The sequence below is a fragment of the Corythoichthys intestinalis genome, chromosome 21 (genome assembly GCF_030265065.1).
Source record: "Corythoichthys intestinalis isolate RoL2023-P3 chromosome 21, ASM3026506v1, whole genome shotgun sequence".
Lineage (NCBI taxonomy): Eukaryota > Metazoa > Chordata > Actinopteri > Syngnathiformes > Syngnathidae > Corythoichthys > Corythoichthys intestinalis.
This window is the reverse complement of record NC_080415.1, coordinates 39,282,683-39,310,338: the sequence shown is the minus strand read 5'-3', so window position 1 is coordinate 39,310,338 and position 27,656 is coordinate 39,282,683. Positions and strand designations below refer to the sequence as shown.

Genomic DNA, 27,656 nt, shown 5'->3' with positions numbered 1-27,656 from the left:
CTTTATTTGAAGAAATTTTGTAGTGCTTACTTTGTAATCACTGGCCATTTTTAACACAAAGTTTGCAATTTCTGATGGGGTTAAAAATTTGACAGAACACCGGGCACACGAAGAGGGCAATAAGTCGAGTGTAGTGATCTCCCGGTGGGCACGCGAAGGACCGAGTGGGGTGTGCAACAAGCCGCCAGTCGTCGTCCGAGTGGCATTCTCGGACAATCACCTCTGTATTAAAACGTGTGCCATGACATAATACAAAATATGATGTTTACTCACTTCCTTGCAAGTCCAATGTCCCACAGTAGTAGGGCTTGTTATGGCCGTGACTGTGAACGGGAACTTTTTGAAACCCAAAAAAGCTCACACTTCTCTCCCTGGTGCAGCAACAAAAGCCTGCAGCACATTGGGCTGGCGTGATGTGAAAAATAAACAAATTAATCCGAAAAATTTGCTGAATCCGCAGTCCATCTGCATGCTAAATAGCAATGGCTGTATTGTGAGATGTTGATCCGGCCGACATTACATTCACATTCTTCCTCATTCCAGGAAGTCACTCATTTTCATGGCGCGGGATTTTAAAAAATTGAATTAAAAAATCTATCGCTTCCACGGACATCCAAGCGGTCCATTTTATTCAGGAGCATAAAATACCGCGTGAAATATGAAATAAACATGCTTTTTGCTGACATTGGCACTTTAACTTGGTTTTGTTTCCATTTTCCATAACCTTTGATGCCATTTTACCAGGTACCATCTTGCCCTTTTCCCTCAAATTTATATTGTACTATAGAATGCAACCTAACCTGAGTGACCATTGTTTCTTGTTTTCAATGATGATCAAGGTGATTTACTTTATAATTCCAAAATCCCCCTTTGTTGAATTGTGTTGACAATTGCGTTTCCTACATTTGGTCAGTGGGCGAGACTAATCTAGTTATTCCATTGCATATTTTGAATTTTTTTCTCCACCATGATAAATGGTTTTGTTGTCACTTTTGGCCCCTTTTGTTGGGCCCATGCTGACCCAACCACATTGTAGGCCCATGGGATAAATGAGTAAGTTGCAGCTAATTTGATCAAACGCGGGCAGGCGATCTGTCTTTCTGGAACATTTTGCTTCTAGATACACTGTATACAACTGGCTCCCATCAGCGCACACACACATTTAGCTGACAGTTTTTCCTAAAATTGTTAAACTAAGATTGATGCACAGTGCTGACTTAAGAAGTGATGGATAGTTAGATATCCTTGTGCGTACTGTATATGTGTAGACATACGGTCTGCCATATCAATTTGACATTGCAAAACATAAGACCGATATAGTAAACGGGATTACTAGAAATGTGAAAAACATTTTTTCTTGTTATTGACTAGAGGTCGACGAAATGCCGATACTTATATCTAAAAAAAAAAAATTCAGCCGATTGCCGATATGCTAAGCCGGTATTTGATCTCGATATACTTTTTTTTATAGCACGTTGATTATGAAAGGCAATTTTGAAAACAATGCATCAACAGCTTTAGATTTACAAAGATGACCTGAGACTTAAAGGAATAATTCTGTCTTGTGTTACCAAACCAATGAACGCTGCACTTCTTTTTGTGATTATACACACTCGGCAAGAACTGTACAGTACATTATTTTCAAATAATTAACCCCACTAGGACATCACGACAATATGTAAACAAGAGTTTGAGAGGATGTTCGCGATGCTAATGCTAACGCTACGAGTGGCATTTAGAGTGTACGGATAACTCAGTAAACACCTTAAAAGGCTAAAGCAACATTGTATATTCTCTCATGCTAGGAAAAAAAATACAATATTCACAGTGGTATGAAAAAGTATCTGAACCTTTTGTAATTTCTTACATTTCTGCTTAAAATCACCATCAAATGTGATCTGATCTTTGTCAAAATCATACGGATGAAAAAACAGTGTCCGCTTGAACTAAAACCACCCAAACATTTATAGGTTTTCATGTTTTAATGAGGATGGTATGCAAACAATGACAGAAGGGGGGAAAAAATAAGTGAACCATCAGATTTATAGTTTTATTATTTTATAGTGGGCAGAGCAGCTTTAAACCACTCAACAGTGATTGGGCACATACCTGACTTAAAACATTAGGTAAAAATTGGTTTCAATTGCTCTTTAAGTGTCCTTAGGCAGAGGGTTCACTTATTTTCCCCCCTTCTGTCAGTGTCTGAATACTATCCTCATTAAAATATGAAAACCTATAAATGTTTGGGTGGTTTTAATCAAATCAGTTTTTTTTTCATCTGTGATTTTGACAAAGATCAGATCTCATTTGATGGTTATTTTATGCACAAATGTGAGAAATTCCAAAAGGTCAGATACTTTTTCATACCAGTTTACAAACCAGGGAAACCTGAAGCTCCCAATAGCGACCTGCCTTCAAGCTATTGCAGGGTTCTTCTGGGGTCCTACCGTCAGGCCACAGTTGCCCACACAGATGCCTGATCTAAATTTTATCTGTTTATTTTCTACGTTAATCGGTCGATGGCCAAAGTTGGGAAAAAGTATCGACCTCTATTATTGACATATTAGCTTGGATATGGATGAAAGTGTGAATGTAAAAAAAACAAAAAAACATTTGGTCAAATACAGTATAATTTTGTCATCGTCCTCCATGAATTTTCATAAAGAAGTTAGCCAATAAACAAACGAACGTTCTAGTGTCCATGTTAATTCATTGGCTGCCATTGACGGCCATAGACGTCCAATCCATCCAAAGTGGGTGCTTCGACCACCCTCCAACTTCAAATGGATTGAACGTCTTCTAGTGATAAACTCAAATTAACAACATCACTTTCCCTTGTTGCTCTTTGAATATTGTGTGTTGTCATCAGCTTGTTACTATCCTTGACTGATTTTTCATACATGGTTTGAACGAGCGTCCATGTTGGTAATCCTGCTGAACTGTGTGACCTTGGGCATGTTTCATCCCTGTGAGGACATCGACTGCAACTCTGACAGGTGTAAAATCCTGCAGGTAAGAGAAATTTAAATTATTTTCAAAATGTGCATGAGAAAAAGCAAGAAGATTATTGATGATCCTTTTGCCGAATTGGACATCAAGACTTGTCAATGGCACTCAGACATGAACCTTCCTAGCCAGTCAAACATTGTGACCCATTTTTCAAATTCCAAAAAAGATGGACTTTAACTTTATAATTGAGAAGGATTACACACTGTATTTGGAACATGATCCAAGCTGTAATACGTGAACATTACATCGGCTATAGAACCCTTCTTTTTCGTAATGAGTGCTCCCGAATGTGTGCATCATAGATAAGCGCGCGGAGACGGAACCAATTAGAAGTGAACACAAGATTCATGACGAGAGAGAACACGTGTTTCTTGTCAAATAGCGAAAAGATCAGGATGATTTACCGCCTAGCCGAGAATGAAAGCAATGCTACTAATAAGGCTTTGTTCAACAAACACGACAAGAAGACACCTTTAAGAAAGACTCGTTGTTTCACACCATCGTTTTATGTAGAGGAAGCGCATTCCGGTTGGCGATCAGTTTCACTTTGATGATGATCATTTAAATAATCATTTGCTGTATCCTTTATTTTACATCTCAAGGAAAGGCATGGGCAATTATGATAATCATAAAGGCCATAATTGTTATAATCCTCACGAGGCTAAGCCATCCTTACTGTAGCCAATGTGCCATATTTGAAGGAACAAATGGATGAACCTGCATTAGGCACTTCACACTCCTCTAAAATCTTCCATAACAAGCACATTTTTCCAAAAAATAAAATTCCCTGAGTAAAGAAGAAACAAGCCAGAAAAGGATACAAGACATACATTGAGAAATGATGAAGTCATGCGGTTATACTCAAATTTGAAGCCATTTTTCAACAGATACTCTATCGCGGTTCTACAAAATAAAATAAAAAAATTAAAAAACTGAAAACCTTACTTAAAGAGGCATGTTTTTACAGCACCAAAAAACAAATTAATTTCTTTGGATGCTATCATCTACAGTGGTATGAAAAAGTATCTGAACCTTTTGGAACTTATCACATTTCTGCATAAAATCACCATCAAATGTGATCTGATCTTTGTCAAAATCACACGGATGTAAAAACAGTGTCTGCTTTGACCAAAACCACCCAAACATTTATTAGTTTTCATATCTTAATGATAGCATGCAAACAATGACAGAAGGGGGGTAAATATGTAAGTAAACCCTCTGCCTAAGGAGACCTAAAGAGCAATTGAAACCAATTTTTACCGAACAATTTAAGTCAGGTGTGTGGCCAATCACTGATGAGTGGTTTTAAAGCTGCCCTGCCCACTATGAAACACACACCTGGTAAGAACTGTCTTAATGAGAAGCATTGTCTGATGTGCATCAAGGCTCGGTCAAAAGAGCTGTCTGATGACCTGCAATCAAGGATTGTTGATTTGTATATAGCTAGGAAAGGATACAAAACCATCTCTAAAAGTCTGGATGTTCATCAATCGACACTCAGAGAAGTTGTCTACAAACGGAGAGAGTTTGGCACTGTTGCTTCTATCCCAAGGAGTGGCCGTCCATCAAAGATGACACCAAGAATCCAGCGCAGAATACTCAGAAAGGTAAAAAAGAACCTTAGACTGTCTGCTAAAGACTTACAGAAATCACTGGCATAGTCCAATATCTCTGTGCACATATCAACTATATGTAAAACTATGGCCAAAAATGCTACTCAGGAAGCCACCGCTGTCTGAAAAAAAACATTGTTGCTTGCTTAATGTTCACAAAGACCCACTTGGACACTCCACAGAGGTTTTGGCAAAATATTCTGTGGACTGATGAAACCAAAGTTGAATTGTTTGGGAGTAACACACAACGTCAAGTGTGGAGGGAAAAATGAAACAGCTCACCAACATCAACACCTGATTCCCACTGTGAAGCATGGTGGAGAGAGAATCATGATTTGGGGCTGTTTTGCTACCTCAGGGCCTGGACAACTTATCATTAATGAAAGAATGAATTCAAAAGTTTATCAGGATGTTTTGCAGGAAAAGCTGGGGCCGTCTGTCAGACAGTTGAAGCTAAGAAGAGGATGGATGCTGCAACAAGACAATGATCCAAACACAGAAGTAAATCAACTTCAGAATGGTTTCAGAATAACAAAATTGACATTCTGAGGTGCCCAAGTCAAAGTCCAGACTTGAAGCCAATTGAGATCCTGTGACATGACCTAAAGACAGCCATTCATGCCAGACATCCCAGGAGTCGGACTGAACTCTAGCAGTTTTGTAGAGAAGAATGGGCCAAGATTAGTCCTGATCGATGTGCCAGACTGATCTGCAGCTACAGGAAACGTCTGATTGAAGTTATTTCTGTCAAAGTGGGAGACACAAAATATTAAATGTGATGGTTCACTTACTCCCCCCCCCCCCCTTTTTTTGTCATTGTTTGTGTACTATCCTCATTAAAATATGAAATGCTATAAATGTTTGGGTGGTTTTAGTGAAAGCAGGCAGTTTTTACACCTGTGTGATTTTTAAAAAGATCAGATCACATTTGATGGTCATTTAATGCAGAAATGTGACAAATTCCAAAAGGTGCAGATACTTTTTAATACCACTGCAGTATAAAAGATAGAGGTGGGTTGAGTAGCCCAAAATTTTGCACAAATAAGAGTGGCGCTACTTCTAATGTTGTCATCCAAACATTAAATGCCCCCCCCCCAAATTAAATGTGGTGCTACTTAATACTAGAGATGTGTTTTGATTATTTCTTTGTTTGTCACGATTCTATATTTTTTCCCCCCTCAGAATGGAGTGATTCCATATATATTTCCCTGCACTTGCTCTATAAAAGTAACTTAAAGGGATCCTCTATTTTTAAGACAAGTAATTCTTAAAAGATAAATGTTAGTATGAGTTATAATAATTTGATATTAAAACCCCTCTTAATGTTTTTGTTTTAATAAAGTTTGTAAAATTATTTTAAGTGATAGGTCGCCATTCTTTTTACGTCGCAGTGCGTGACGTCACCGGTCCCGTTGCCGAAATTCCAGCGTGTCACTCATTAGCTTTCCCAACATGTCGTCAGTTCTACCCTTCCTATTTGAACAAGATCTGAAAAATGAAGAGCAGGACAGCACTGTCGGTCGTTCACAAGACGAGCTTCAGTGAAAAATGCGTGCAGCAAATACCTGATAAGACAAAAGTTGGGCAAAACTGGTGATGCGAGAGAGTCCTGTTGGGAGCGAGAGTGCATGCTGTTGGGATTCGGGAACTCCGGTTTTATTAGCAGATATTCAAGGTAAGCATATTGCATTTTCAAACGTTTTCCCAATATATGTATGTAGATTGTTAGCATCCAGAGCTGTCGTGTGCTTTACATACAGGACAGGCCAAAGAGCACAACTTGTGTAATCCATGTCTTGTACATTGTAACGCGTGGTAGCTAGGATACGTGTATAAAAGTATCAAAAAGGGGAGAAGCTTCCACTTATGCACATTTATTCACAAAAAATATTTCCACCTTGACCACTCTTCACTCGGGAGCTCAGCAGTACGCAAACACGCGTTCCCTGACGAACTCCAACATTGTTGTAAGGTCCACGTCAGTCACTGTCGTCACTGTAGCGTGCCATAGTGCTTTAATTATTTCGTATGATTTGGGGAAAACTCCCACGAAGAATAGTCAACGTAAAAGATAGCAATAGTAATCCAAATCCGCGTTTTTTACTCACTAGAAGATCCAGATATTAGACCGATCCCATGGCAATGTCGCAGCTGCGATCAGGCCGTCGATTCCACAAAATAGACTGATCCGAAAAGCCGCTGTGGGACCGACGAATCCAAAAAATGGACAGATCCGAAACCAATATTGCAGATGCGGTGGGACCGTCGGATCCAGAAAATAGATGGCTCCCTTACGTGACTGAGGATCCAGGAAAAATGTTCGGGCGCCAGTTGTAACGCGTGGTGGGTAGGATACGTGCATGCAGGGACCAAAAAGGGGGAGAAGCTTCCACTTAAGCACGTTTATTCACTAGAAATAATAATTCCACCTTGACCACTCACTTCACTCCCCGTGTTTCCATTTTACTGGAAATTGCATCCAAAAGCGGCACATCGTGGCCTTTTACTTCGCGAGTTTAGGCAGCCATAAGGAATTGTTGAACACGCTACACATTTGGAAAGATCCCAATGACTTCATCACTGCGAGCCCGCAAGCCATGGCGTCAACTAACGGTCAAAATATGTACTAAATATTATAAAATGTTGCCATTGATTTAACATTTTATGTGTTTCTAACAACATATTTTAGTACAAGAGAACAATTTTGGTTTATTAGAGCCTACATGTATTTAAGTTAGAGGATCACTTTAATGACCACCACAATGTTTTTTTATTTATTTCTTTTAGTGTATCTGAATGCTAAAGAGTTGCACTTTTGAACAAATTAAATAATTTTTTCCCAAGCTTTTTATCCGAGTTTGTTCTACGTGATAAAATGTCTCAATGTCTCAATGAGTGAGTGCTCGTCCGAGACTGCTGATTCCATACTTTTTGCTAGGGGTTGTAGTAACACACTATGAGTTCATAGTATTGAACTCACTGCATGTCATTGATGGCGAAAGGCGTTCAAATCGTTTAATCCACGGAGACTGTCTGTGAATGCTAATTTTTCAGCGCCATTGATGGCGCTAAACGTCCAATCCTATTTGACTGGGAGAGTGCGAATGAAAAAACATTATCCATGCGTGCAAAGGAGTTCAATGAGTTCCCTGTTAGGGTCCCAAAAAATTGGATGGATTGAAAATCCTTCTCAATGCAAAATGTTTGATAGTCAATGCCAATGTTTGATAGTGTTTTGTTTAGTCTGAGCTTTAGTCACAGGTTGTACCTTCTATATTTGATCCAAACAAACCTTTGCGAGTGCTGCCAAATATGGAACGCCCCTCACTTCCTATACGCCCTGTAAAATCTCAGCAGACACTCGCCGTTAATAACAACAGTGAAAGCTTAATAGCCTGAACTTTGGCTGTGAGACAAACTATTAAGTGAAGTGACAAAATGAAAAGTGTCCCGGGAAAGTGTCGGGTCACCGTCAAATACCAGAATAGATTCAGCGCACCTTGGCGGGAACAACGCATGACATCCAGAAGATGTTTTACACTTTTATGTCTCCATCCGCTTGATGTTTCTCCCAAATCTATCATTGTCATTACAGCTGCCAAGCACAAAGGTGAGAGCTACTGTTTATCACCCCTGATAAGTGTTTTGTTTTTTTTGTGTTGCACCGATACTAGTGACATGTACTTTTCAATAGCGATATCCTGATGCTTTTTCTTCAAGATGTTTTGCCGATACCGATCTGATCCCTATTATTTTTAGATTTTTAAAATCACGCAAAAAATAATGTAACCATTTAATGACCAACCATATTTTTTTAATAATATTCGAGCCCTGACAGTACCTCATCTAGAAATGCTGTGTTTACAGTCATGAGTTTCTAAAGAGCAGTAGCAGGGCCGGCCCAGCCTATACGCAGACTATGCAGCTGCTTAGGGCCCCTGACCACTAGGGGGCCCCCAATCTGGCAATTGTTTATTATTATATATGTTTATTAATTTATATTCTATTTTGTTTCCTACAGTTTGCTTTATTTGACTTTTGTGAGTTTTGATACTTAATTTCAAGCTTAAAAAATAAAAATTCTTCCTTAACTTCTTTTCCTCTTTTAGAAAAAGGTTTGGCGCTATCTACTGTAAGTACTGACAATCATTTGGGGTGAAAAGTCTGAAGTATGCAGTGCAACAAAATCTGATTAATATCCAAAAAATGGACGTATGGGTTGGATTGCATGTATGGGTTTCACAGTACACTGTGACAAAATGGTGTGCCAAAAATATGGGCCCCTTGGCATTATTTTGCTTAGGGCCCCCAAATGGCCTGGGCCGGCTCTGGCAGTAGTCTTACTCAGCAGACATGCAGTGGTATGAAAAAGTATCTAAACCTTTTGGAATTTTTCACATTTTTGTATAAAAACTAGGGCTGTCAAAATTATTGCATTAACGGGCGGTAATTACTTTTTTAAATTAATCACGTTAAAATATTTGACGCAATTAATGCACATGCCCCACTCAAACATTAAAATGACAACACAGTGACATGACCACTTGTTACAGTGCCTTGCAAAAGTATTCGGCCCCCTTGAATCTTGCAACCTTTCGCCACATTTCAGGCTTAAAACATAAAGATATGAAATTTAATTTTTTTCTTAAGAATCAACAACAAGTGGGACACAATCGTGAAGTGGAACAACATTTATTGAACAATTTAAACTTTTTTTAACAAATAAAAAACTGAAAAGTGGGGCGTGCAATATTATTCGGCCCCTTTACTTTCAGTGCAGCAAACTCACTCCAGAAGTTCAGTGAGGATCTCTGAATGATCCAATGTTGTCCTAAATGACCGATGATGATAAATAGAATCCACGTGTGTGTAATCAAGTCTCCGTATAAATGCACCTGCTCTGTGATAGTCTCAGGGTTCTGTTTAAAGTGCAGAGAGCATTATGAAAACCAAGGAACACACCAGGCAGGTCCAAGATACTGTTGTGGAGAAGTTTAAAGCCGGATTTGGATACAAAAAGATTTCCCAAGCTTTAAACATCTCAAGGAGCACTGTGCAAGCCATCATATTGAAATGGAAGGAGCATCAGACCACTGCAAATCTACCAAGACCCGGCCGTCCTTCCAAACTTTCTTCTCAAACAAGGAGAAAACTGATCAGAGATGCAGCCAAGAGGCCCATGATCACTCTGGATGAACTGCAGAGATCTACAGCTGAGGTGGGAGAGTCTGTCCATAGGACAACAATCAGTCGTACACTGCACAAATCTGGCCTTTATGGAAGAGTGGCAAGAAGAAAGCCATTTCTCAAAGATATCCATAAAAAGTCTCGTTTAAAGTTTGCCACAAGCCACCTGGGAGACACACCAAACATGTGGAAGAAGGTGCTCTGGTCAGATGAAACCAAAATTGAACTTTTTGGCCACAATGCAAAACGATATGTTTGGCCTAAAAGCAACACAGCTCATCACCCTGAACACACCATCCCCACTGTCAAACATGGTGGTGGTTTGGGCCTGCTTTTCTTCAGCAGGGACAGGGAAGATGGTTAAAATTGACGGGAAGATGGATGCAGCCAAATACAGGAACATTCTGGAAGAAAACCTGTTGGTATCTGCACAAGACCTGAGACTGGGACGGAGATTTATCTTCCAACAGGACAATGATCCAAAACATAAAGCCAAATCTACAATGGAATGGTTCAAAAATAAACGTATCCAGGTGTTAGAATGGCCAAGTGAAAATCCAGACATGAATCCAATGGAGAATCTGTGGAAAGAGCTGAAGACTGCTGTTCACAAACACTCTCCATCCAACCTCACTGAGCTCGAGCTGTTTTGCAAGGAAGAATGGGCAAGAATGTCAGTCTCTCGATGTGCAAAACTGATAGAAACATACCCCAAGCGACTTGCAGCTGTAATTGGAGCAAAAGGTGGCGCTACAAAGTATTAACGCAAGGGGGCCGAATAATATTACACGCCCCACTTTTCAGTTTTTTATTTGTTAAAAAAGTTTAAATTATCCAATAAATTTTGTTCCACTTCACGATTGTGTCCCACTTGTTGTTGATTCTTGACAAAAAATAAAAATTTTATATCTTTATGTTTGAAGCCTGAAATGTGGCGAAAGGTTGCAAGGTTCAAGGGGGCCGAATACTTTTGCAAGGCACTGTACGTGTGTTTTTTTGTTTTGTCGCCCTCTGCTGGCGCTTGGGTGCGACTGATTTTGTAGTTATTGACATCAACAATGGCGAGGTACTTGTTTATTTTTTGAAAGTTATACAAATTTTATTAAAACGAAAACATTAAGAGGGGCTTTAATATAAAATTTCTATAACTTGTACTAACATTTATCTTTTAAGAACTAGTAGTCTTTCTATCCATGGATCGCTTTAACAGAATGTTAATGTTAATGCCATTTTGTTGATTTATTGTTATAATAAACAAATACAATACTTATGTACAGAATGTATATATCCGTCTTGTGCCTGGTTTGCCAAATGGGACGCGACACATTTGCAGTTATTGATGACACTGTGCACGGTAGACACAGGAACATTCAGGTCTTTGGAGATTGACTTGTAGCCTTGAGATTGCCCATGCCTCCTCACAATTTTGCTTCTCAAGTCCCCTGCACAGTTCTTTGGTCTTCTTTCTTTTCATAATGCTCAATGTTGTACACACAAGGACAAAGGTTGAGTCAACTTTAATCCATTTTAGCTGGCTGCAAGTGTGATTTAGTTATTAGCACCACCTGTGATGTGCCACAGGTAAGTAACAGGTGCAGTTAATTACACAAATTAGAGAAGCGTCACATGATTTTTCAAAGGGTGCCAATTAAAGATGTCCCGATCGATCAGGTCCGATCACGTCATTTTCAAAGTATCGGAATCGGCAAAAAAATATCGGACATGCCTTTTTTTAATTAAATCGTCTTCTATTTCTATTTAACGTTACAGACAAAATGCCTTACACTCATCCAGAGTCTTTAGTTTTGGCTTAAAGTAGGGCTATCAAATTTATCACGTTAACGGCGGTAATTTTTTTTTTTAATTAATCACGTTAATGTATTTAAAGCAATTAACGCATGCGCTGCACGACGTACTCACGCATTGTCGCGTTCAAATTATAATGGCGCAGTTTTTACTTTATATAGAGCTAAAAGGCAGTGGAAAATGAGTAAAGTGAATTTTTGCAGTCTTTGGAGCATTTTTTTAATTGGCTAAAGCCTTAAATTCCCTCTGTCAACAATTAGAAATATCGTGGAGAGCAATGTGGGGAAGCAAGGTAGTAGTTGATCTGTTTTTCTTAACACCCTATGTTATTTCCCAATGCAGAGAAGATATATCAATTGGTGCCACTACGCACAGTCATGGTTCCACTTCCCATCATGCATTTGGGCAGAACAGTTAAATGGCTACAGTACAATTTACTGAAAGATCAACAAATACACTAGATGGCAATATTTAGTCACAATATACAAAGTCACATTTATCCTTTAAGAATTACAAGTCTTTCTATCCGTGGATCCCTCTCACAGAAAGAATGTTAATAATGTAAATGCCATCTTGAGGATTTGTCATAATAAACAAATACAGTACTTATGTACTGTATGTTGAATGTATATATTCGTCTGGGTTTTATTCATTTTTTTCTTAATGCATTGCCAAAATGTATATGATCGGAATTGAATCGGGAGCAAAAAAAAAAAAAAAAGCAATCGGATTGGGAAATATCGGGATCGGCAGATACTCAAACTAAAACGATCGGGATTGGATCGGGAGCGTAAAAACATGATCGGAACAACCCTCGTGCCAATACTTTCATCCGGTCCATTTTGGGGAGTTTTGGTTAAAGTGATAATGATTTAATTTTTCTTTTCCATTCTCGTTTGTTTTGTTTTTTTTCATTGCAAGCGCAAAACAAATGAAAATATTACTACCAAAGCATTTGTAATTGCAATCATTTTCTGGGAGAAATTGAGCATTATCTGACAGAATTGCAGGGGTGCCAATACTTTTGCCCAGCACTGTATATTCCAGTATGCATTGACAGTACGTGAGTGTGCGGCGGACACGTCGTAGCCATGCAGCTTATTCCTCCTCCCTTTGCGTTTGGACCTCTTACCCCTAACACCGACTCCACACACACCAACCCCACATGATGCGTGTGTGTTCACATTGCCTGACAGCAAGTGTAAACAGACGTGTTCGCCAGGCTGAAGGCTGTACTATGTGTTAGCGACGTGTCAAGCGAGTGCCAGCATTACCCGGCCTCTTGACACCTTTTGAACACTGCCTTTAAGTTGGAAATGTGCTGAGTCGCTAATGCTAAGAGCACTTAATGCACATGCTGTGTGTGTGTGTGTGTGTGTGTGCGCCAGCACACATGCGTGTGGGGCTGCGTGTAAAAGAGGCTATTAGATACTGTGCAGCTCCACGGCTTTGAAGAACACATTTTTAAAACTGTTTGCACGTGATTCGATTATTATGGCGTTATTCAGTACGTGAATGCACATGACGTGGCTCCAGTGTCACGAAGAGGTCAGTGTGAGACCTGCTTTGCATGATGAGGGAAGAAACTGCACACTACTGCATAAAAACAAAAACAAAAAATTTTTTTAAAGGGGGGGGGGAATCTGGCCTAGAGCAGGACAGGAAGAGAAAAACAGCTACTGTTGGCTCCTTGTGACCCCAACTAGCCACCTCTCTAAGGGGAATAAACAGAAATTATAATGCTCCTTCATTAAATTTCAGCTCTTTTCCGCTAGGTTAACCAGATGAATCATCATTGAAATAACAAACAATAAAAAGATTAAGCCAGGACAAAAAAGAGAGAAAAAAAGAGTTCAGTTAATTCCAATCCTGAAAATGTCGCATATTTTTCTCAGTAATGTGTTTGAAAGTTGTCTTAGTAAGCTCTTTAATATTTGATACATGTTGAGTTTCTGAAAATTATACAGGTTTCTCGTCTACAATTTTCATTGCAATGACATGTATTTTGGAATAATATCTTACAATAATATGCGGGGAAAACAATCTTGATAAATGTTTTCAACAAAATAATGACAATAATTGCTATTATTGAAGTTTTTTAATGAACAAAAATACTCACTCATAAAGGGTTAACTGTCTTAAAGTGTCTTTTTTTTTTTCTTTTTTTCTTAAATGACCAAAATATTCAAACCAGAACAACACAATGAAACAACATCCGTCCAAAGAACACAAGCGCCCTCTAGTGGAAAAAAAAAACAGTGAATGGTATAATGGAGTCATGTGATTATTGTTGTGACGTCTCATTAGTGAAACTGAGACAACTACTGGCAAAAAATGAAGTCAATATGAAGAATAAAGAGGAAAAATGTAACGACTCTAGTGTAGTCCAAAGTTGCGGAGTAGGAATAGTGTTCTTCACAAATCTACTCAAGTAAAAAGTATTGCATGGTAAAACTACTTAATGTGGTACATGTTTCTCAAAAAGTGACTCAAGTAAACGTTACTACCCACCTCTGGTCTTGATTGTGAAATTTTATATCGCTGTTTACTGCAGTGACCTCCGCAGTCCCTGATTAATCAAAAAAGATTCCCTCACATTATCCTTCTCTAACAGCGTGCACACTGTTTTCGTATTGAACTTATTGCATATCACTGATGGCGATTAATGCACATTTGACTACGGGCATTTGAGAAATCTCTCAACTTTCGTATGAAAAAGACAACGTGGGATGAGAGTGCTCAATTCCACTGAGTCGACAAACAAGTACAAAAGAGGGCTTTTCTGATCTACAGTATCTATTTGAAAGTACATTATCAGCTCAGTGCACAAGATGAACAGCGCCAGATAAGCTGGTCTATTCTGCAGTCTGCTTGAATCCACCATCCAATGAATAAAATAATTTCACCAAAGGAAAACAAAAAAACAATGCCTCCATTAGTATTGGCTAGGCGGAACAGACCTTAATGGAAACGCCTCCGCACAAAGCCTTTGTTTATTTCCATCTGTGTCATGCAAATGGAAGTTGTCGCCGAGGCAAAATATACTGGACAATTTTGGCTAATCAGTATGCTTAATGCATTTTAAAAATCATCTCTTTGTCTAAGTGAAAAAAATAAGAGCGATGCCTCCTCGAGGAATGCTATATTAACTCACCAGCTGCCATTGGCGGCGCTAAACGTCTAATTCCTTTTGATTGGGAAGGAATAAACTACCAACTCTAGAACTACCAAGGGTGGATCAGTTGATAGAAATCCCTTTTGTGTTTAGAAAAGTGTCATCTGACCCTAATCAGCATATCTTTTGTGAGCATTGAGGTCCTCATTAGTCCTTCCCATTGACACTCGCAAAACCACTGGGTTGGATTGCTCCAATTAGCATTTTGGGTGTTTGCAGGGCTGCCCTGGCTTTGTCGGACAGTGGACCGCTCAGGCAGGCAATCGGGCGGACAACCTTTTTACATATCCCAAAAGCTGCAGTTTTCCTACGTACACGGGATGGTGTAATTAAAAAAACAAAAAACATTTTTTTATGTGGTGACACTTCGTCCTTTTCCCTGGGCTAGGTGTTGGAGGTTGTTGCTGAAGTAATTTTCCCTTCAGCGCCTTCTTTACGCCCACATGAGAGTAAGCCAATTCATTTGGAAGATCCACCAAGAAGTACACCCGTCTCCCTTGCCTTCCTGTGCATGCCTGATACAACACATATGTATTCAGTGCTGCCATGTCAATCATATTGGAGAACACGGCGACTGGCCAGCTCCGTGTTCTTCCGTGTTTGACAATGCAAAGGGAGCCCTGGATTTGCAAATATTCAAGATGATGATTGCAGCTACCCAGAGTGAAACCCCAACCCCCTTCACACCTGCCACGTTTGTGTGCCTTCTCAGTCATTTTTCTTTCATTCCAGCACATGAATCAACTAGATGGGCGGGGCTGCACAACACACCTGCGACGCATCAGGAGCACTTATTATTTAAGAAGTCCTGTCACCATACACAAGTCGGACTATTGCATATGCTTGTTACCTGCCTTGCTTACCGCTGTGTGCTCATCGTCATCCTCGGTGCTTCCCGACGTTCTTCGGTCGTGTTCTGGTTTGATCTTATTTACTTTTGTGCTCTTTTGGATTTTGTAGTTAGGATTTTGTACTCGGTTATATTCACGCCATCTTGGGTGCTCTCTTAGTTATATTTTATTATACTCGCGTTTTTCTAGCGTGCTCCCTAAGTTGTACTTGATATATTTGCATTTTCTAGCGTGCTCCCCAAGTTGTACTTGTTATATTCGCGTTTTCTAGCGTGCTCCCTAAGTTGTACTTTATAATACTCGCGTTTCCTAGCGTGCTCCCTTTGTTGTACTCATTAAATACAAACATTTGCTCTATTGATCTCCTGGTCTGTGTTTCGGATCCACATTAACGGCTTGCCGTCATAACAACACCTAGGCAGCGACTCCACAGGAGTATGTGGGGGGGTTGTCTGCTTGATTGCTTGTTTGAGTAGTCTATTGTTTGACAAAGCCAAGTAGTCAGTTTGGTATCGGGGTCATTTGACGCCTTTCTGGTCTTTCTTTATAGCCAAAACAAACTTCCAGAGTTAATGGTACGGTATAATAGTCATTTATAAGATGCAGGTATAAATGATTGACATACAGTTAACAAGTTATTGATTCAATAAGACATTACTATAAATGCTGAACAAATAATAAATCATATATTAACAGTTTACTAACGACCTATTAAGTAGTTATAACGGAGAGTTATTGTAAAGTGTTAGCAAAATTTTCCATTTGAACTGGCTGCCATTGACGGCGCTAGACATACAATCATTTTGACTGGACTGGAGTCTAGTGCTATCAATGGCACTGAAACCAGAGCATTTGGTGGAAAACACTCAGGTGACTTGAAGTTCCGCTCTGAGACCCCCAATTTGGCCAAAAATCAAAATTGTCCTATATGCATGTGTGATACATCATTAGAAAGCTTTAATGAATAGAAAAAAATTGAACAGGAGGGCATTTAAAAAAATTCAAACAGCGAAACACTATCTGGAGGTGACGGCATGAAAGAGCAGAATTAAAGACGCCATGACTTTAATGAGATATTATCGCGTACTTGCCTTGTTGCGATCCAAAAACTCCATGTAGCATGTACCACTGGGTGTCAAGACACTGCTGTGAATGGCCACAGCCGAATTTTTGGGGATTTAATGCGTGAAACATGGTATTATAACAAGGGTCGCGATGCAGAAATCTGACATCGAGGAGTGGTCGAGATGTTTTTTTGTCATATATTTGACCTTTTTACATGTTTTTTTCCATTTTTCTTTGCGACAGTAACAAAAAACAATTAAGCGATCGTTATGAGGTAGATATCTGTGACTTTTTTACAGACGCTATTTTTTTCATTGTGACGTAATTTAATGGTTTAAAATATGTACATGAATAATTATTTAAAGTCGTTTTCTTTTTTTTTTTATACGAAATATTAGACATCAAGACATGATTCTAAGCTAAAAATGACAGACATTTTAAATAATAAATATAATTAATTACCTTCGTTTTGTGGCTGGGTTGAAACAAAAGCGGTCCGCGACGTCTGTAAACGGGGGTTTCCAGGGTAAAACGGACAAATTAAAAATAGTTCGGGGGGCTTAATGCGCCATGAATCTGCTATGGCAGCATATGCACATATTGTTCTATCAAACACAAGTTTTTTTGGCTTAAAATACAGCAGTTAATTTTAAAGAGGAGTGCATGAGCAGAAACTGCTTTTTCAGCCTTGTCTGTGTTTTCCGCCATTCACAGCTCGTATTTACATATCACTTCCTGTTCATTTGAGGGAATTTACGGGTTACTTTTTGTTGAATTTAAGTCCCTTTCTATTCATTTTGGGACATTGTTGAGTCACTTCCTTTTCAGTATCCCAAAACCAATAGGAAGTGACCTGTAAATGTCCCAGAAGGAAAAGGAAGTGTTTGTAAATCATCAGAAAATGACTTGAAATGCCCCAAAATCAACTCATTTGTCTGGCATAGGCTGCCATTGACAGCCATAGACATCCAATACTTTTGAAGTGGGAGGATGGCAGCGAATGAAAATTTGTTCATTCGCTGCCATCCTCCCAGTTCAAATGGATTGGACGTCTACTAGTGTTAAACCTATTCCAATACAATTTATTAATTGCACCATATTCTAAGAGCCTTGTATCGCAAATCATATCGTATTGTGACCTACCCAGAGGTTCCCATCCCTACTATCAATGTTCCATTTGTAATATTTTGTGCCTTTTCTGATAATTAAATGACGACTTCATTTTATTTTTGTCTTTGCAGGATTTTGATGATTTCATCTTTGCATTTTTTGCCATCGAGATGGTGATCAAAATGGTGGCTCTGGGGATTTTTGGCAAGAAGTGCTACCTGGGGGATACATGGAACCGCTTGGACTTCTTCATTGTGATAGCAGGGTAAGTCTCACAGAATTCAGCTTGGATGTTGTAAGCGGCGCACGCACCTATTAGCACTCATCCATTCGTGTAGTGGATTCGTCATGTGTTTTAGAATGCGTCCGTGACATCAAACATCTTTGCATGTCAACCTCTTTAACACTGTACTTCCTGTTGCGCGTGGTCCTGTAGGAACTGTGGGAATGTCACACGCAATTTATGAAATGTAATAGTGTGTTTATCCGGGCTTGACAGTAAACATGTCACAGGAAATTAGCAGAATTTCCATTTCTGAGTCTGCCTGGAGTGATTAGATTGTTTGTGTAATATTGTGCAATATTGTGGATACGCACATTTTTTAAAGCTTTACTTGAACAGTGTGCGCTTTGCTTTAATTTACGCTCATTTTACTTGTTAATAGGATGTTTGTTGACAGATTTTTAAACTGCTTTAAATTGATCGCCTCATCAAATCTGCTTTGTGCCAAACAGTGTTGTTTTTGGCAGCGCTATTTTTTTTTCTTTTTTGGTTGAAAATACTGATTACTCGTAGTCATGTTTTAGTCATTTCCAAATGCGTTTGTACTGTTCTAGTTTAAGTCGACGAAATACCACACAAACTTTGTCTAGTTTTAGTCAACAGTTACTCAAAATGTTTTCTCATGAACAGTCTCACCAATTTTGAGAAGGATCCAATTAACTGCATCGGCGCAATGGTGTCAAACGAGCTGTCTGTAAAATTCATTTTAGTAAAAAAAATAATAAAGGTTTCCAACAATTTTGAATAAACATTAGGGGTGTAACGATACACGAAAATCTCAGTTCGGTACGTACCTCGGTTTTGAGGTCACGGTTCGGTTCATTTTCAGTACAGTAAGAAAACCAAATGCAAAATATGAATGTGCTAGTTGTTTATTACACACCTTTCAACAATAGGAACATTAGCCTATACAAAGCTAAGGATAGAACTGACCCTTCCATTATTAAGTGAATTATTTTCATTACGTTCATTTACCCCTTTTCACTTGCTGAATGTGCCAGTCCATTTTTCCCCCCTCAAAAACCACATTTGATTGGCTGATGACTTCACACCCCCTCCACACACGTGCACTCACACAGCTCCGAGAGAAATACACGTCGACAACATGCCGCCCCTTTTGAAGAAGAGGAATATTAGTTATAGATAGGCTATAACTTTTTTTTTCGGCCAGCAGCAGCTACTGTAAGTAATTTCAAAAGACGCCAATGTTGTGGAAGTGGAAACACACCACTGATTTTGCTACTGAAAGTCCGACCTGCATCAGAGTTAGCATAACATTAAGCTGTGTGAACTTGCTAACCTGCAAAACTCGAGTAGGAAGCTGCTTCGAGAAAAGTTTTCTTCTGTTTGTGATTTCTACTGCTAACGTTATTTAAACTGTGAGAAAGGTTGTGAACTCTGCTAGAAACTATAGAATAGAAAAATGTGAGACAATTGCTGCATAACCAAAATGTCAGTACCGATATTGCGATACTTTTGACAATCATCAATTTGACTTGGCTGTGTGGTCATGGATTCCATGCCACATGGGGGGGGATAAGGAGGACTAAAGTGGCGCCAAGGCGTTCTGTGGCAGTACTCAGAAGAAGGGCAGAGAAAGGAATAGAAGCCGAAGCATCAACTTGATTTTACTCCTTCAATATTTAATCGGGTCTGATGTGTGAGGATTGACACCGCCGCAACCGAAAATAGTCACCCGGGCTGTCTGTTGGTTTTGCTGTAATTTAGACAACCACTAAAACCATTAATCTTTCATAAAAGCAGTTTGAAGGCAGATATCCTCTTTTTCCCTCAGTGGGAACAACATTGCTTCACATACACTTGGGCGCACAGCTCGTTCTTTCCGAGAGTGTATGTGATAAAAATATTGTGCAGTGAGCATATCTGTAAATCCACTTAAGCACAATGGAAATACACTGTATAGAAAATAGGGGTTTGACAATATATCAATATGGTGATATATCACTATACCCTACTTTGTATCCCAGTAGGTTATTGATATTCCCCTGCCAAGAGTCACTATAGCATTTTAAAAAGATGTTAAATAAAGCAACCAACAGGTTGCTAACAAAGGGCTGGAATGCCAGCCTCTCACGTCAAATGGATTGGACGTATAGTCTTGATAGACTCATTGAAATTCACAGTAGATTAGACGCCTATCATCATCTTGGAAAGCACTACTCATGCAACTGACTGAGCAAGATTGATGCTGACGAGGCAAGATATCTTCACCAACTCTCGCAATCAGTTCTCTCGGACAGTCCAGAACAAATGGCGGGACGTCCTGTCCCAACACATGGAACACCGGAGAACGCCCGATATCCAACTGATAACACGACTGATAAGACTCCAAGAGCCCTTTGGACGCTGAGGTGGCAAAATCCACAACCCTCGTTGCCCTGACAACTACTACCGAACCCTCCTGTCCAATCCACAAACAGACAATAATCCTAAACAACGCCCAAGCACACCCTCCTTCTGCCCACAACCCGCTGCGCGAGAGCCTTCAAAAAGACTGAATGTTTAACTAATCGTTGTCATTTTCCTAGGGAACTTTTTGTTGACTTGTGATATGGTAACCTTGGATCCTCGCCTGGGTCCCTCTGTGCTGTATGATTGCTGTCGACTAAGAACAAATTGTCAACTTGTGTTTCGAAGCCTCTTTCCAGCTTTCAAAATGGAGTCAGTACAAGGAGTTAACCCTAAGGTGAAAACGCAGAGTTTGGCCTTTTGGTCGGCATGTTGCAGGCCCGGCGGTACTGCTAAAAGGTCAGATTCCTTCAACGGCCAATAGGATTGGACGTTGACTAGTGATAAAATCATTTAAATTCACACCAGAAGGGTGTTTGGACGAAACATGATTGGTCATCTTGGGTTGGGCGACCAGCAGTTTGAAAGTAGATCTCGAGAAGTACAAAATCGGCATATTTCTTTTTACTCGCCAATAATGTCATTTTAGTGCCTCTTCTCAAATCCACAAACAGATAATAATCCTAAACAACACCCAAGCACACTCTTCTTGTGCCCACAGCCTGCCCCGCGAGAGGTTAAAAAAGACTGAATGTTTAACTAATCGCATTTTTCTCGGGAACCTTTTGTTGACTTGTGATATGGTGACCTTGGAACGAGTCTGCCTCCTCGCCTGAGTCTGTTTCGCCTTGCCGTTTGATTGCTGTCGACCTGAATAAATTGTCAACTTGTGCTTCGAAGCCTTTTTTCCAGCTTTCAAAATGGAGTCAGTGCAAGGGGTAAAGATTAAGGTGCATACGCAGATATTGGCCTTTTGGCCAGGTTGTCGGTCTTGCCGGTTCGGGCCGTTGGAGCTGCGCCAGTGCGGGTCTGGTCTGGGGGTTCGGCTGGCTTGATTCCGGCAATCTGGCTAAAAGGTCAGATTCCTTCAAACACTAATTGTCATGATGTATTGAGATTTTTAAAAATGCAAGCTTAAGACCTTTTAAAAGGCTGGACTAATCAAACTCACCCTCCTCTATTTCCAACCTTGGAAGCAGTCGCATGATATGTAGGCAAGCGAAATGGATTGAACCCGATCCCGAGTGTGTTCTTCTTTTCCCCCTCTTGCTTCTTCTCACTGATTTATTGATGCTGTATGGATCCGCTCCAGCCTTGTTTGGGATATGCAGAAGCTGAAGGAGAATGAGAAAGTCAATCCAAAGGGGGAAGGATGAGCCTACTAGGGGGGGAATTTTGACAAGTTTGTGAATATTTGTGTATTATTTTCAAATAATAATGCAAAACAAATGATATAGAGTCAGGGTTTGAATCTCCATTGGAGCATATGTGGACTTTGCGTGCTCTCCTTGGGATTGCGTGCTTTTTACGCAGGTTTGTGAATATATTTTAGGTAGGGTTGTTCCGATCATGTTTTTTTGCTCCCGATCCGATCCCGATCGTTTTAGTCTGAGTATCTGCTGATCCCGATATTTCCCTATCCGATTGCTTTTTTTTTTTTTTTTTCTCCCGATTCAATTCCAATCATTCCCGATAATTTTTCCCGATCATATACATTTTGGCAATGCATTAGGAAAAAAATGAATAAAACTCGGACCAATATATACATTCAACATACAGTACATAAGTACTGCATTTGATTATTATGGCAATAAATCCTCAAGATGGCATTTACATTATTAACATTCTTTCTGTGAGAGGGATCCACGGATAGAAAGACTTGTGACTTTGTGAATTGTGACTAAATGTTGCCATCTACTGTATTTGTTGAGCTTTCAGTAAATTATACTGTAGCCATGCCCAATTGCATGATGGGAAGTGGAACCATGACTGTGCGTATTGCTACCAATTGATATATCTTCTCTGCGTTGGGAAATAACATAAGGTGTTGAGAAAAAGATCAATTGCTACCTTGCATCCCCACATCGCTTCCCATGATATTTCTAATCATAGGGAGAGGGATTGTAAGGCTTTAGCCAATTAAAAAAAGGCTCCAAAGGCTGCCAAAATTCACTCTACTCATTTTACGCTGCCTTTTATCTCTCTATATAGGTAAAACGGCGCCATTACACATTGAGCGCGACAATGTGTGAGTGGGTCGTGCAGCGCATGCATTAATTGCGTTAAATATTTTAACGTGATACATTTTTTAAAAAAAATAATTACCGCCGTTATCGGGATAAATTTGATAACCCTACCTTGAGCCTAAAGACTCTGGATGAGTGTAACATATTATGTCTGTAACGTTAAATACAATTAGAAAACGATTTAATAAAAAATATATATATGTATTAAAAAAAGGCATGCCCGATATTTTTTTGCCCATTCCGATACTTTGAAAATAACGTGATCGGACCCGATCGATTTCTAATTTTAGGTTAAATTAAGGCAAGGCAAGGCACAATTAGTGAATGTAGCTCTGGCTGCCTGATATAAACAGAGCTTTTCCGGTGAAAATTCTTGTTAATAAATGCTTAAATCCCCGAATTCTTTATAGATATCGACGTAAAAGTCTCGATTCTTGGTTAAAAGCACAAAAAAAAGTGTAGTTAGCATTTATTTTACTTAAATGTTGCAAACTATGATGCCAATGCAGTTTCATGCTATTTTCTCCCATTGATTTTTTTTCGCGTTTCAAAATGCACGTATGGTACGAAAAATATAATAATTACCTTGAATCCTCGAACAAATCACTCCTGAGACAATCCTTCCTGTTTGTATGCGGTACAGCTTTTGTCCTTTTCAACAGAAATCCGGTGTTAGATCGCTGCGTGTGTTTGTGAATAGCTCGTCTTGATGTGGGCGGCCCCCTACTTGAACCTGAGGCGCAGTGCATGACCGATCTGACCCGTCAATACCATTATGAAATCTGTTTTGTTTTACATAAATAAAATTATTCCAAAAAAAGTATCAAATGTTATAGATTTATAAGGCGAGCAAACATTTATTGGAAGCGATAGAAATAGCAAGGATCTACTCATCATCATTCCAAACTTATAAGCTCATCTGTGCTACTCGGTTGAGGTAATCGCACGGTTTGGGCTTGCATAAATTTTTCTGGGATGGCCTCATTAATCTCCATTGATGTAACACATGATGGCAGCAGTAAAATGAACTCCCAAGTCTCCAGAAATATTTTGATGGCCAATTTTAAGAACGACTCAATCAAACTGATTGAGCGAACTTTCATCTGTCGGCAAGATAATGACCCAAAACACACAAATTTGACGCAATAATTGAAAGGTTTTACCACGCTTGTACTTGCAGCGCATTCATTTTTTCCAGCCAAAGCAGAGAGTACAGCGGTACCTCGACATACGATCCGTTCGAAAAATGGACTCGTCTTTTGTAGGGTTAGACCATTTTTTTCCAATTTCCACCACATGTTTTCAATAGGGTTGAAATTTGCAATCCATGACATTGACTGGATGAGTATTTCTCCAAGGAATGCTTTAACAGTTTTAGCTCTGTGGCATGATACATTGTCATCTTGGAAAATGACAAACATTTTTTCAACTGAAGGGATAAGAAAGTGGTCTAAAACTTCAATGTAAACAGGCAGTCATCTTTGTAAATCTCACTGGAACGGCATCAAACAAAAGTTCCAGCATCATCACCTTGTCAAGATTCAAGAATCTGCATTGGACAAGGTTACAAGAGTCAAGAATTTGCATTGGACAAGGTGATGATGCTAGAACTTTTGTTTGGTGCCGTTCCAGTGAGATTTACAAAGAATACTGCCCGAAGAAAACCTCAAAATTCCCTCAGTCCTTGGTGATATGGGGCTGCATGTCAGGCAAAGGCACTGGGGAGAAAGTGAAAGTCGAATCTGACCCGTCGATATCATTATTAAGTCTATGATTTGAAGCTGTTGAAGCATTTTTTAATTTAAACTGTCTTTCATAATCTACGTACATTAATATATCGGCCTTTAATATCGATTTATGAAATCGGCTTTGGATATCGGTCATAGACTGCTTGACTCACTAAATCTCAAATAATACATGGGCTTTTGTGGAGCATCGCCACTAAATTTCTTAGTGCCATATCGGTACTACAACCCCTAGCAAAAAGTATGGAATCGCCAGTCTCGGATGAGCACTCACTCAGATATTTTATCATGTAGAACAAACTCGGATTAAAAGCTTGAAGAAAATAATGAATTAGTTCAAAAGTGTAACTCTTTAGCATTCAGAAACACGAAAAGAAATGAATAAAAAACATTGTGGTGGTCAATGAATGTTACTTTTGTAGAGTATGTGCAGGGAAATATACAGCACCAAACAAAAGTTCTAGCATCATCACCTTGTCCAATGCAGATTCTTGACTCTTGACAACTCTTGGAACTTTTGTTTGGTGCTGTTCCAGTGAGATTTACAAAGATGGTTGCCTGAAGAAAACATCAAAATTCCCTCAGTCCTAGATGATATGGGGCTGCATGTCAGGCAAAGGCACTGGGGAGATGGCTGTGGTTAAATCTTCAATAAATGCACAAGTTTACATTGAAATTTTAGACAGCTTTCTTATCCCTTCAATGGAAAATATGTTTGTCATTTTCCAAGATGACATTGCATCATGCCACAGAATTAAAACTGTTAAAGCATTTCCTTGGAGAAAGACTCATCCATTCAATGTCATGGCCTGCAAATAGCCCAGATCTCAACCATATTGAAAACCTGTGGTGGAAATTGAGAAAAATGGTCCACAGCAAGGCTCCGACCTGCAACTGCAATCAAAGAGAGTTGGCAACAAATTGATGAAGAATCTTTATCAAGTCCATGCCTCGGAGACTGCAAGCTGTCATAAAAGCCAGAGGTGGTGCTACTAAATACTAGAGATGTGTTTTGATCATTTCTTTGTTTGTTTCTCATGATTCCATTTTTTTTCCCCTCAGAATGGAGTGATTCCACATATATTTCCCTGCACTTGCTCTATAAAAGTAACATTTACTAACCACCGCAATGTTTTTTTTATACATTTCTTTTAGTGTTTCTGAATGCTATGCTAAAGAATTGCACTTTTGAAGTAATTCATTATTTTTTTCAAGCTTTTTATCCGAGTTTGTGCTACATGATAAAATGTCTGAGTGAGTGCTCGTCCGAGACTGGTGATTCCATACTTTTTGCTAGGGGTTGTATCTATATATACGCTCACCGGCCACTTTATTAGGTGCACCTGTCCAACTGCTCGTTAACACTTAATTTCTAATCAGCCAATCACATGGCGGCAACTCAGTGCATTTAGGCATGTAGACATGGTTTAAGACAATCTCCTGCAGTTCAAACCGAGCATCAGTATGGGAAAGAAAGGTGATTTGAGTGACTTCGAACGTGGCGTGGTTGTTGGTGCCAGAAGGGCTGGTCTGAGTATTTCAGAAACTGCTGATCTCCTGGGATTTTCACGCACAACCATCTCTAGGGTTTACAGAGAATGGTCCGAAAAAGAAAAAATATCCAGTGAGCAGCAGTTCTGTGGATGGAAATGCCTTGTTGATGCCAGAGTTCAGCGGAGAATGGCCAGACTGGTTCGAGCTGATAAAAAGGCAACAGTGACTCAAATAACCACCCGTTACAACCAAGGTAGGCAGAAGAGCATTTCTGAACGCACAGTACGTCGAACTTTGAGGCAGATGGGTTACAGCAGCAGAAGACCACGTCGGGTGCCACTCCTTTCAGCTAAGAACAGGAAACTGAGGCTACAATTTGCACGAGCTCATCGAAATTGGACAATAGAAGATTGGAAAAACGTTGCCTGGTCTGACGAGTCTCGATTTCTGCTGCGACATTCGGATGGTAGGGTCAGAATTTGGCATCAATGACATGAAAGCATGGATCCATCCTGCCTTGTATCAACGGTTCAGGCTGGTGGTGGTGGTGGTGTAATGGTGTTGGGCTCCTTTGTACCAATTGAGCATCTTTGGAAGGCCACAGCCTACCTGAGTATTGTTGCTGACTATGTCCATTTCTTTATCACCACAATGTACCCAACTTCTGATGGCTACTTTCAGCAGGATAATGCGCCATGTCATAAACCTGGAATCATCTCAGACTGGTTTCTTGAACATGACAATGAGTTCACTGTACTCAAATGGCCTCCACAGTCACCAGATCTCAATCCAATAGAGCATCTTTGGGATGTGGTGGAACGGGAGATTGGCATCATGGATGTGCAGCTGACAAATCTGCACCGTGTGATGCCATCATGTCAATATGGACCAAACTCTCTGAGGAATGCTTCCAGCACCTTATTGAATCTATGCCACAAAGAATTGAGGCAGTTCTGAAGGCAAAAGGGGGTCCAACCCGTTACTAGCATGGTGCACCTAATAAAGTGGCCGGTGAGTGTATATAGCGCTACAACCCAAGTGTTTGCACAATGCAGGTATTTTCTCAATATGAGAGAGTCTCACTGTTAAAATACTTTTTGAGAGGAGTGTGTAGGCTGCAGAGGGTCAATATGTGCCAACATGTGCTGCGTGATACATTTCAACAAAACCAGAGCTGGATCACTCGCTGGAAGTAACCACGCACATACGTAGTCCACAATTAGACGCAGATCAGAAATGTCTAACACTTCCCGCTTGATCTGGCTTGTCATCCAGCTGTCTATTTCTATTCGTCTCGATATCGCTCAAAACTTGAACTTACGTTGTTTGGCTAGAATAAAGCCTGCTCATGTAGTCACTAAAGAGACAAAAACACTGACACAAGGTTTGGTTTAAACATTGGTAGGGGTGATATAACAGCATAACCTGCATGTATACTTTTTGCTGTGGACGGGACAATAATAAGACCAGATTATTGGACGTGGGTCAGGGCTACATTTCTCACGAATATGAACCCAATTAATTGATAGGCTAAATGATCAATGCAAAATACATCTGAATTGACTCATACTAACTTTAATTGCCACCAATTGGCGCGAGAGCCCTATTGGAATGCAAAGGATTATTATTTCTTCTTCGTGGCAAATGAAAATGGCCAATTTGAAGGCCTGAATATGCTCAAAAACGCACCAAAATTTGCACATCCACGCGGCTTCGCGTAAATTTTGCAATGTTATGAAAAACTTTAACAAAATGGCTCAGT

The 27,656-nt window shown here is 39.7% G+C and overlaps 1 protein-coding gene across 16 annotated transcripts in view; it reads left to right on the top strand.

Annotated features, from left to right (window-relative positions):
* Positions 1-27,656, top strand: part of cacna1g (calcium channel, voltage-dependent, T type, alpha 1G subunit) — a 340,555-nt gene that overhangs the window by 132,698 nt on the left and 180,201 nt on the right. For all 16 annotated transcript variants that reach the window (XM_057825943.1, XM_057825945.1, XM_057825957.1 and 13 more), the window contains 2 exons: positions 2,903-3,012; positions 17,948-18,081. In XM_057825943.1, the coding sequence (XP_057681926.1) occupies positions 2,903-3,012; positions 17,948-18,081 (244 nt within the window). The remainder of the gene's footprint in view (positions 1-2,902; positions 3,013-17,947; positions 18,082-27,656) is intronic.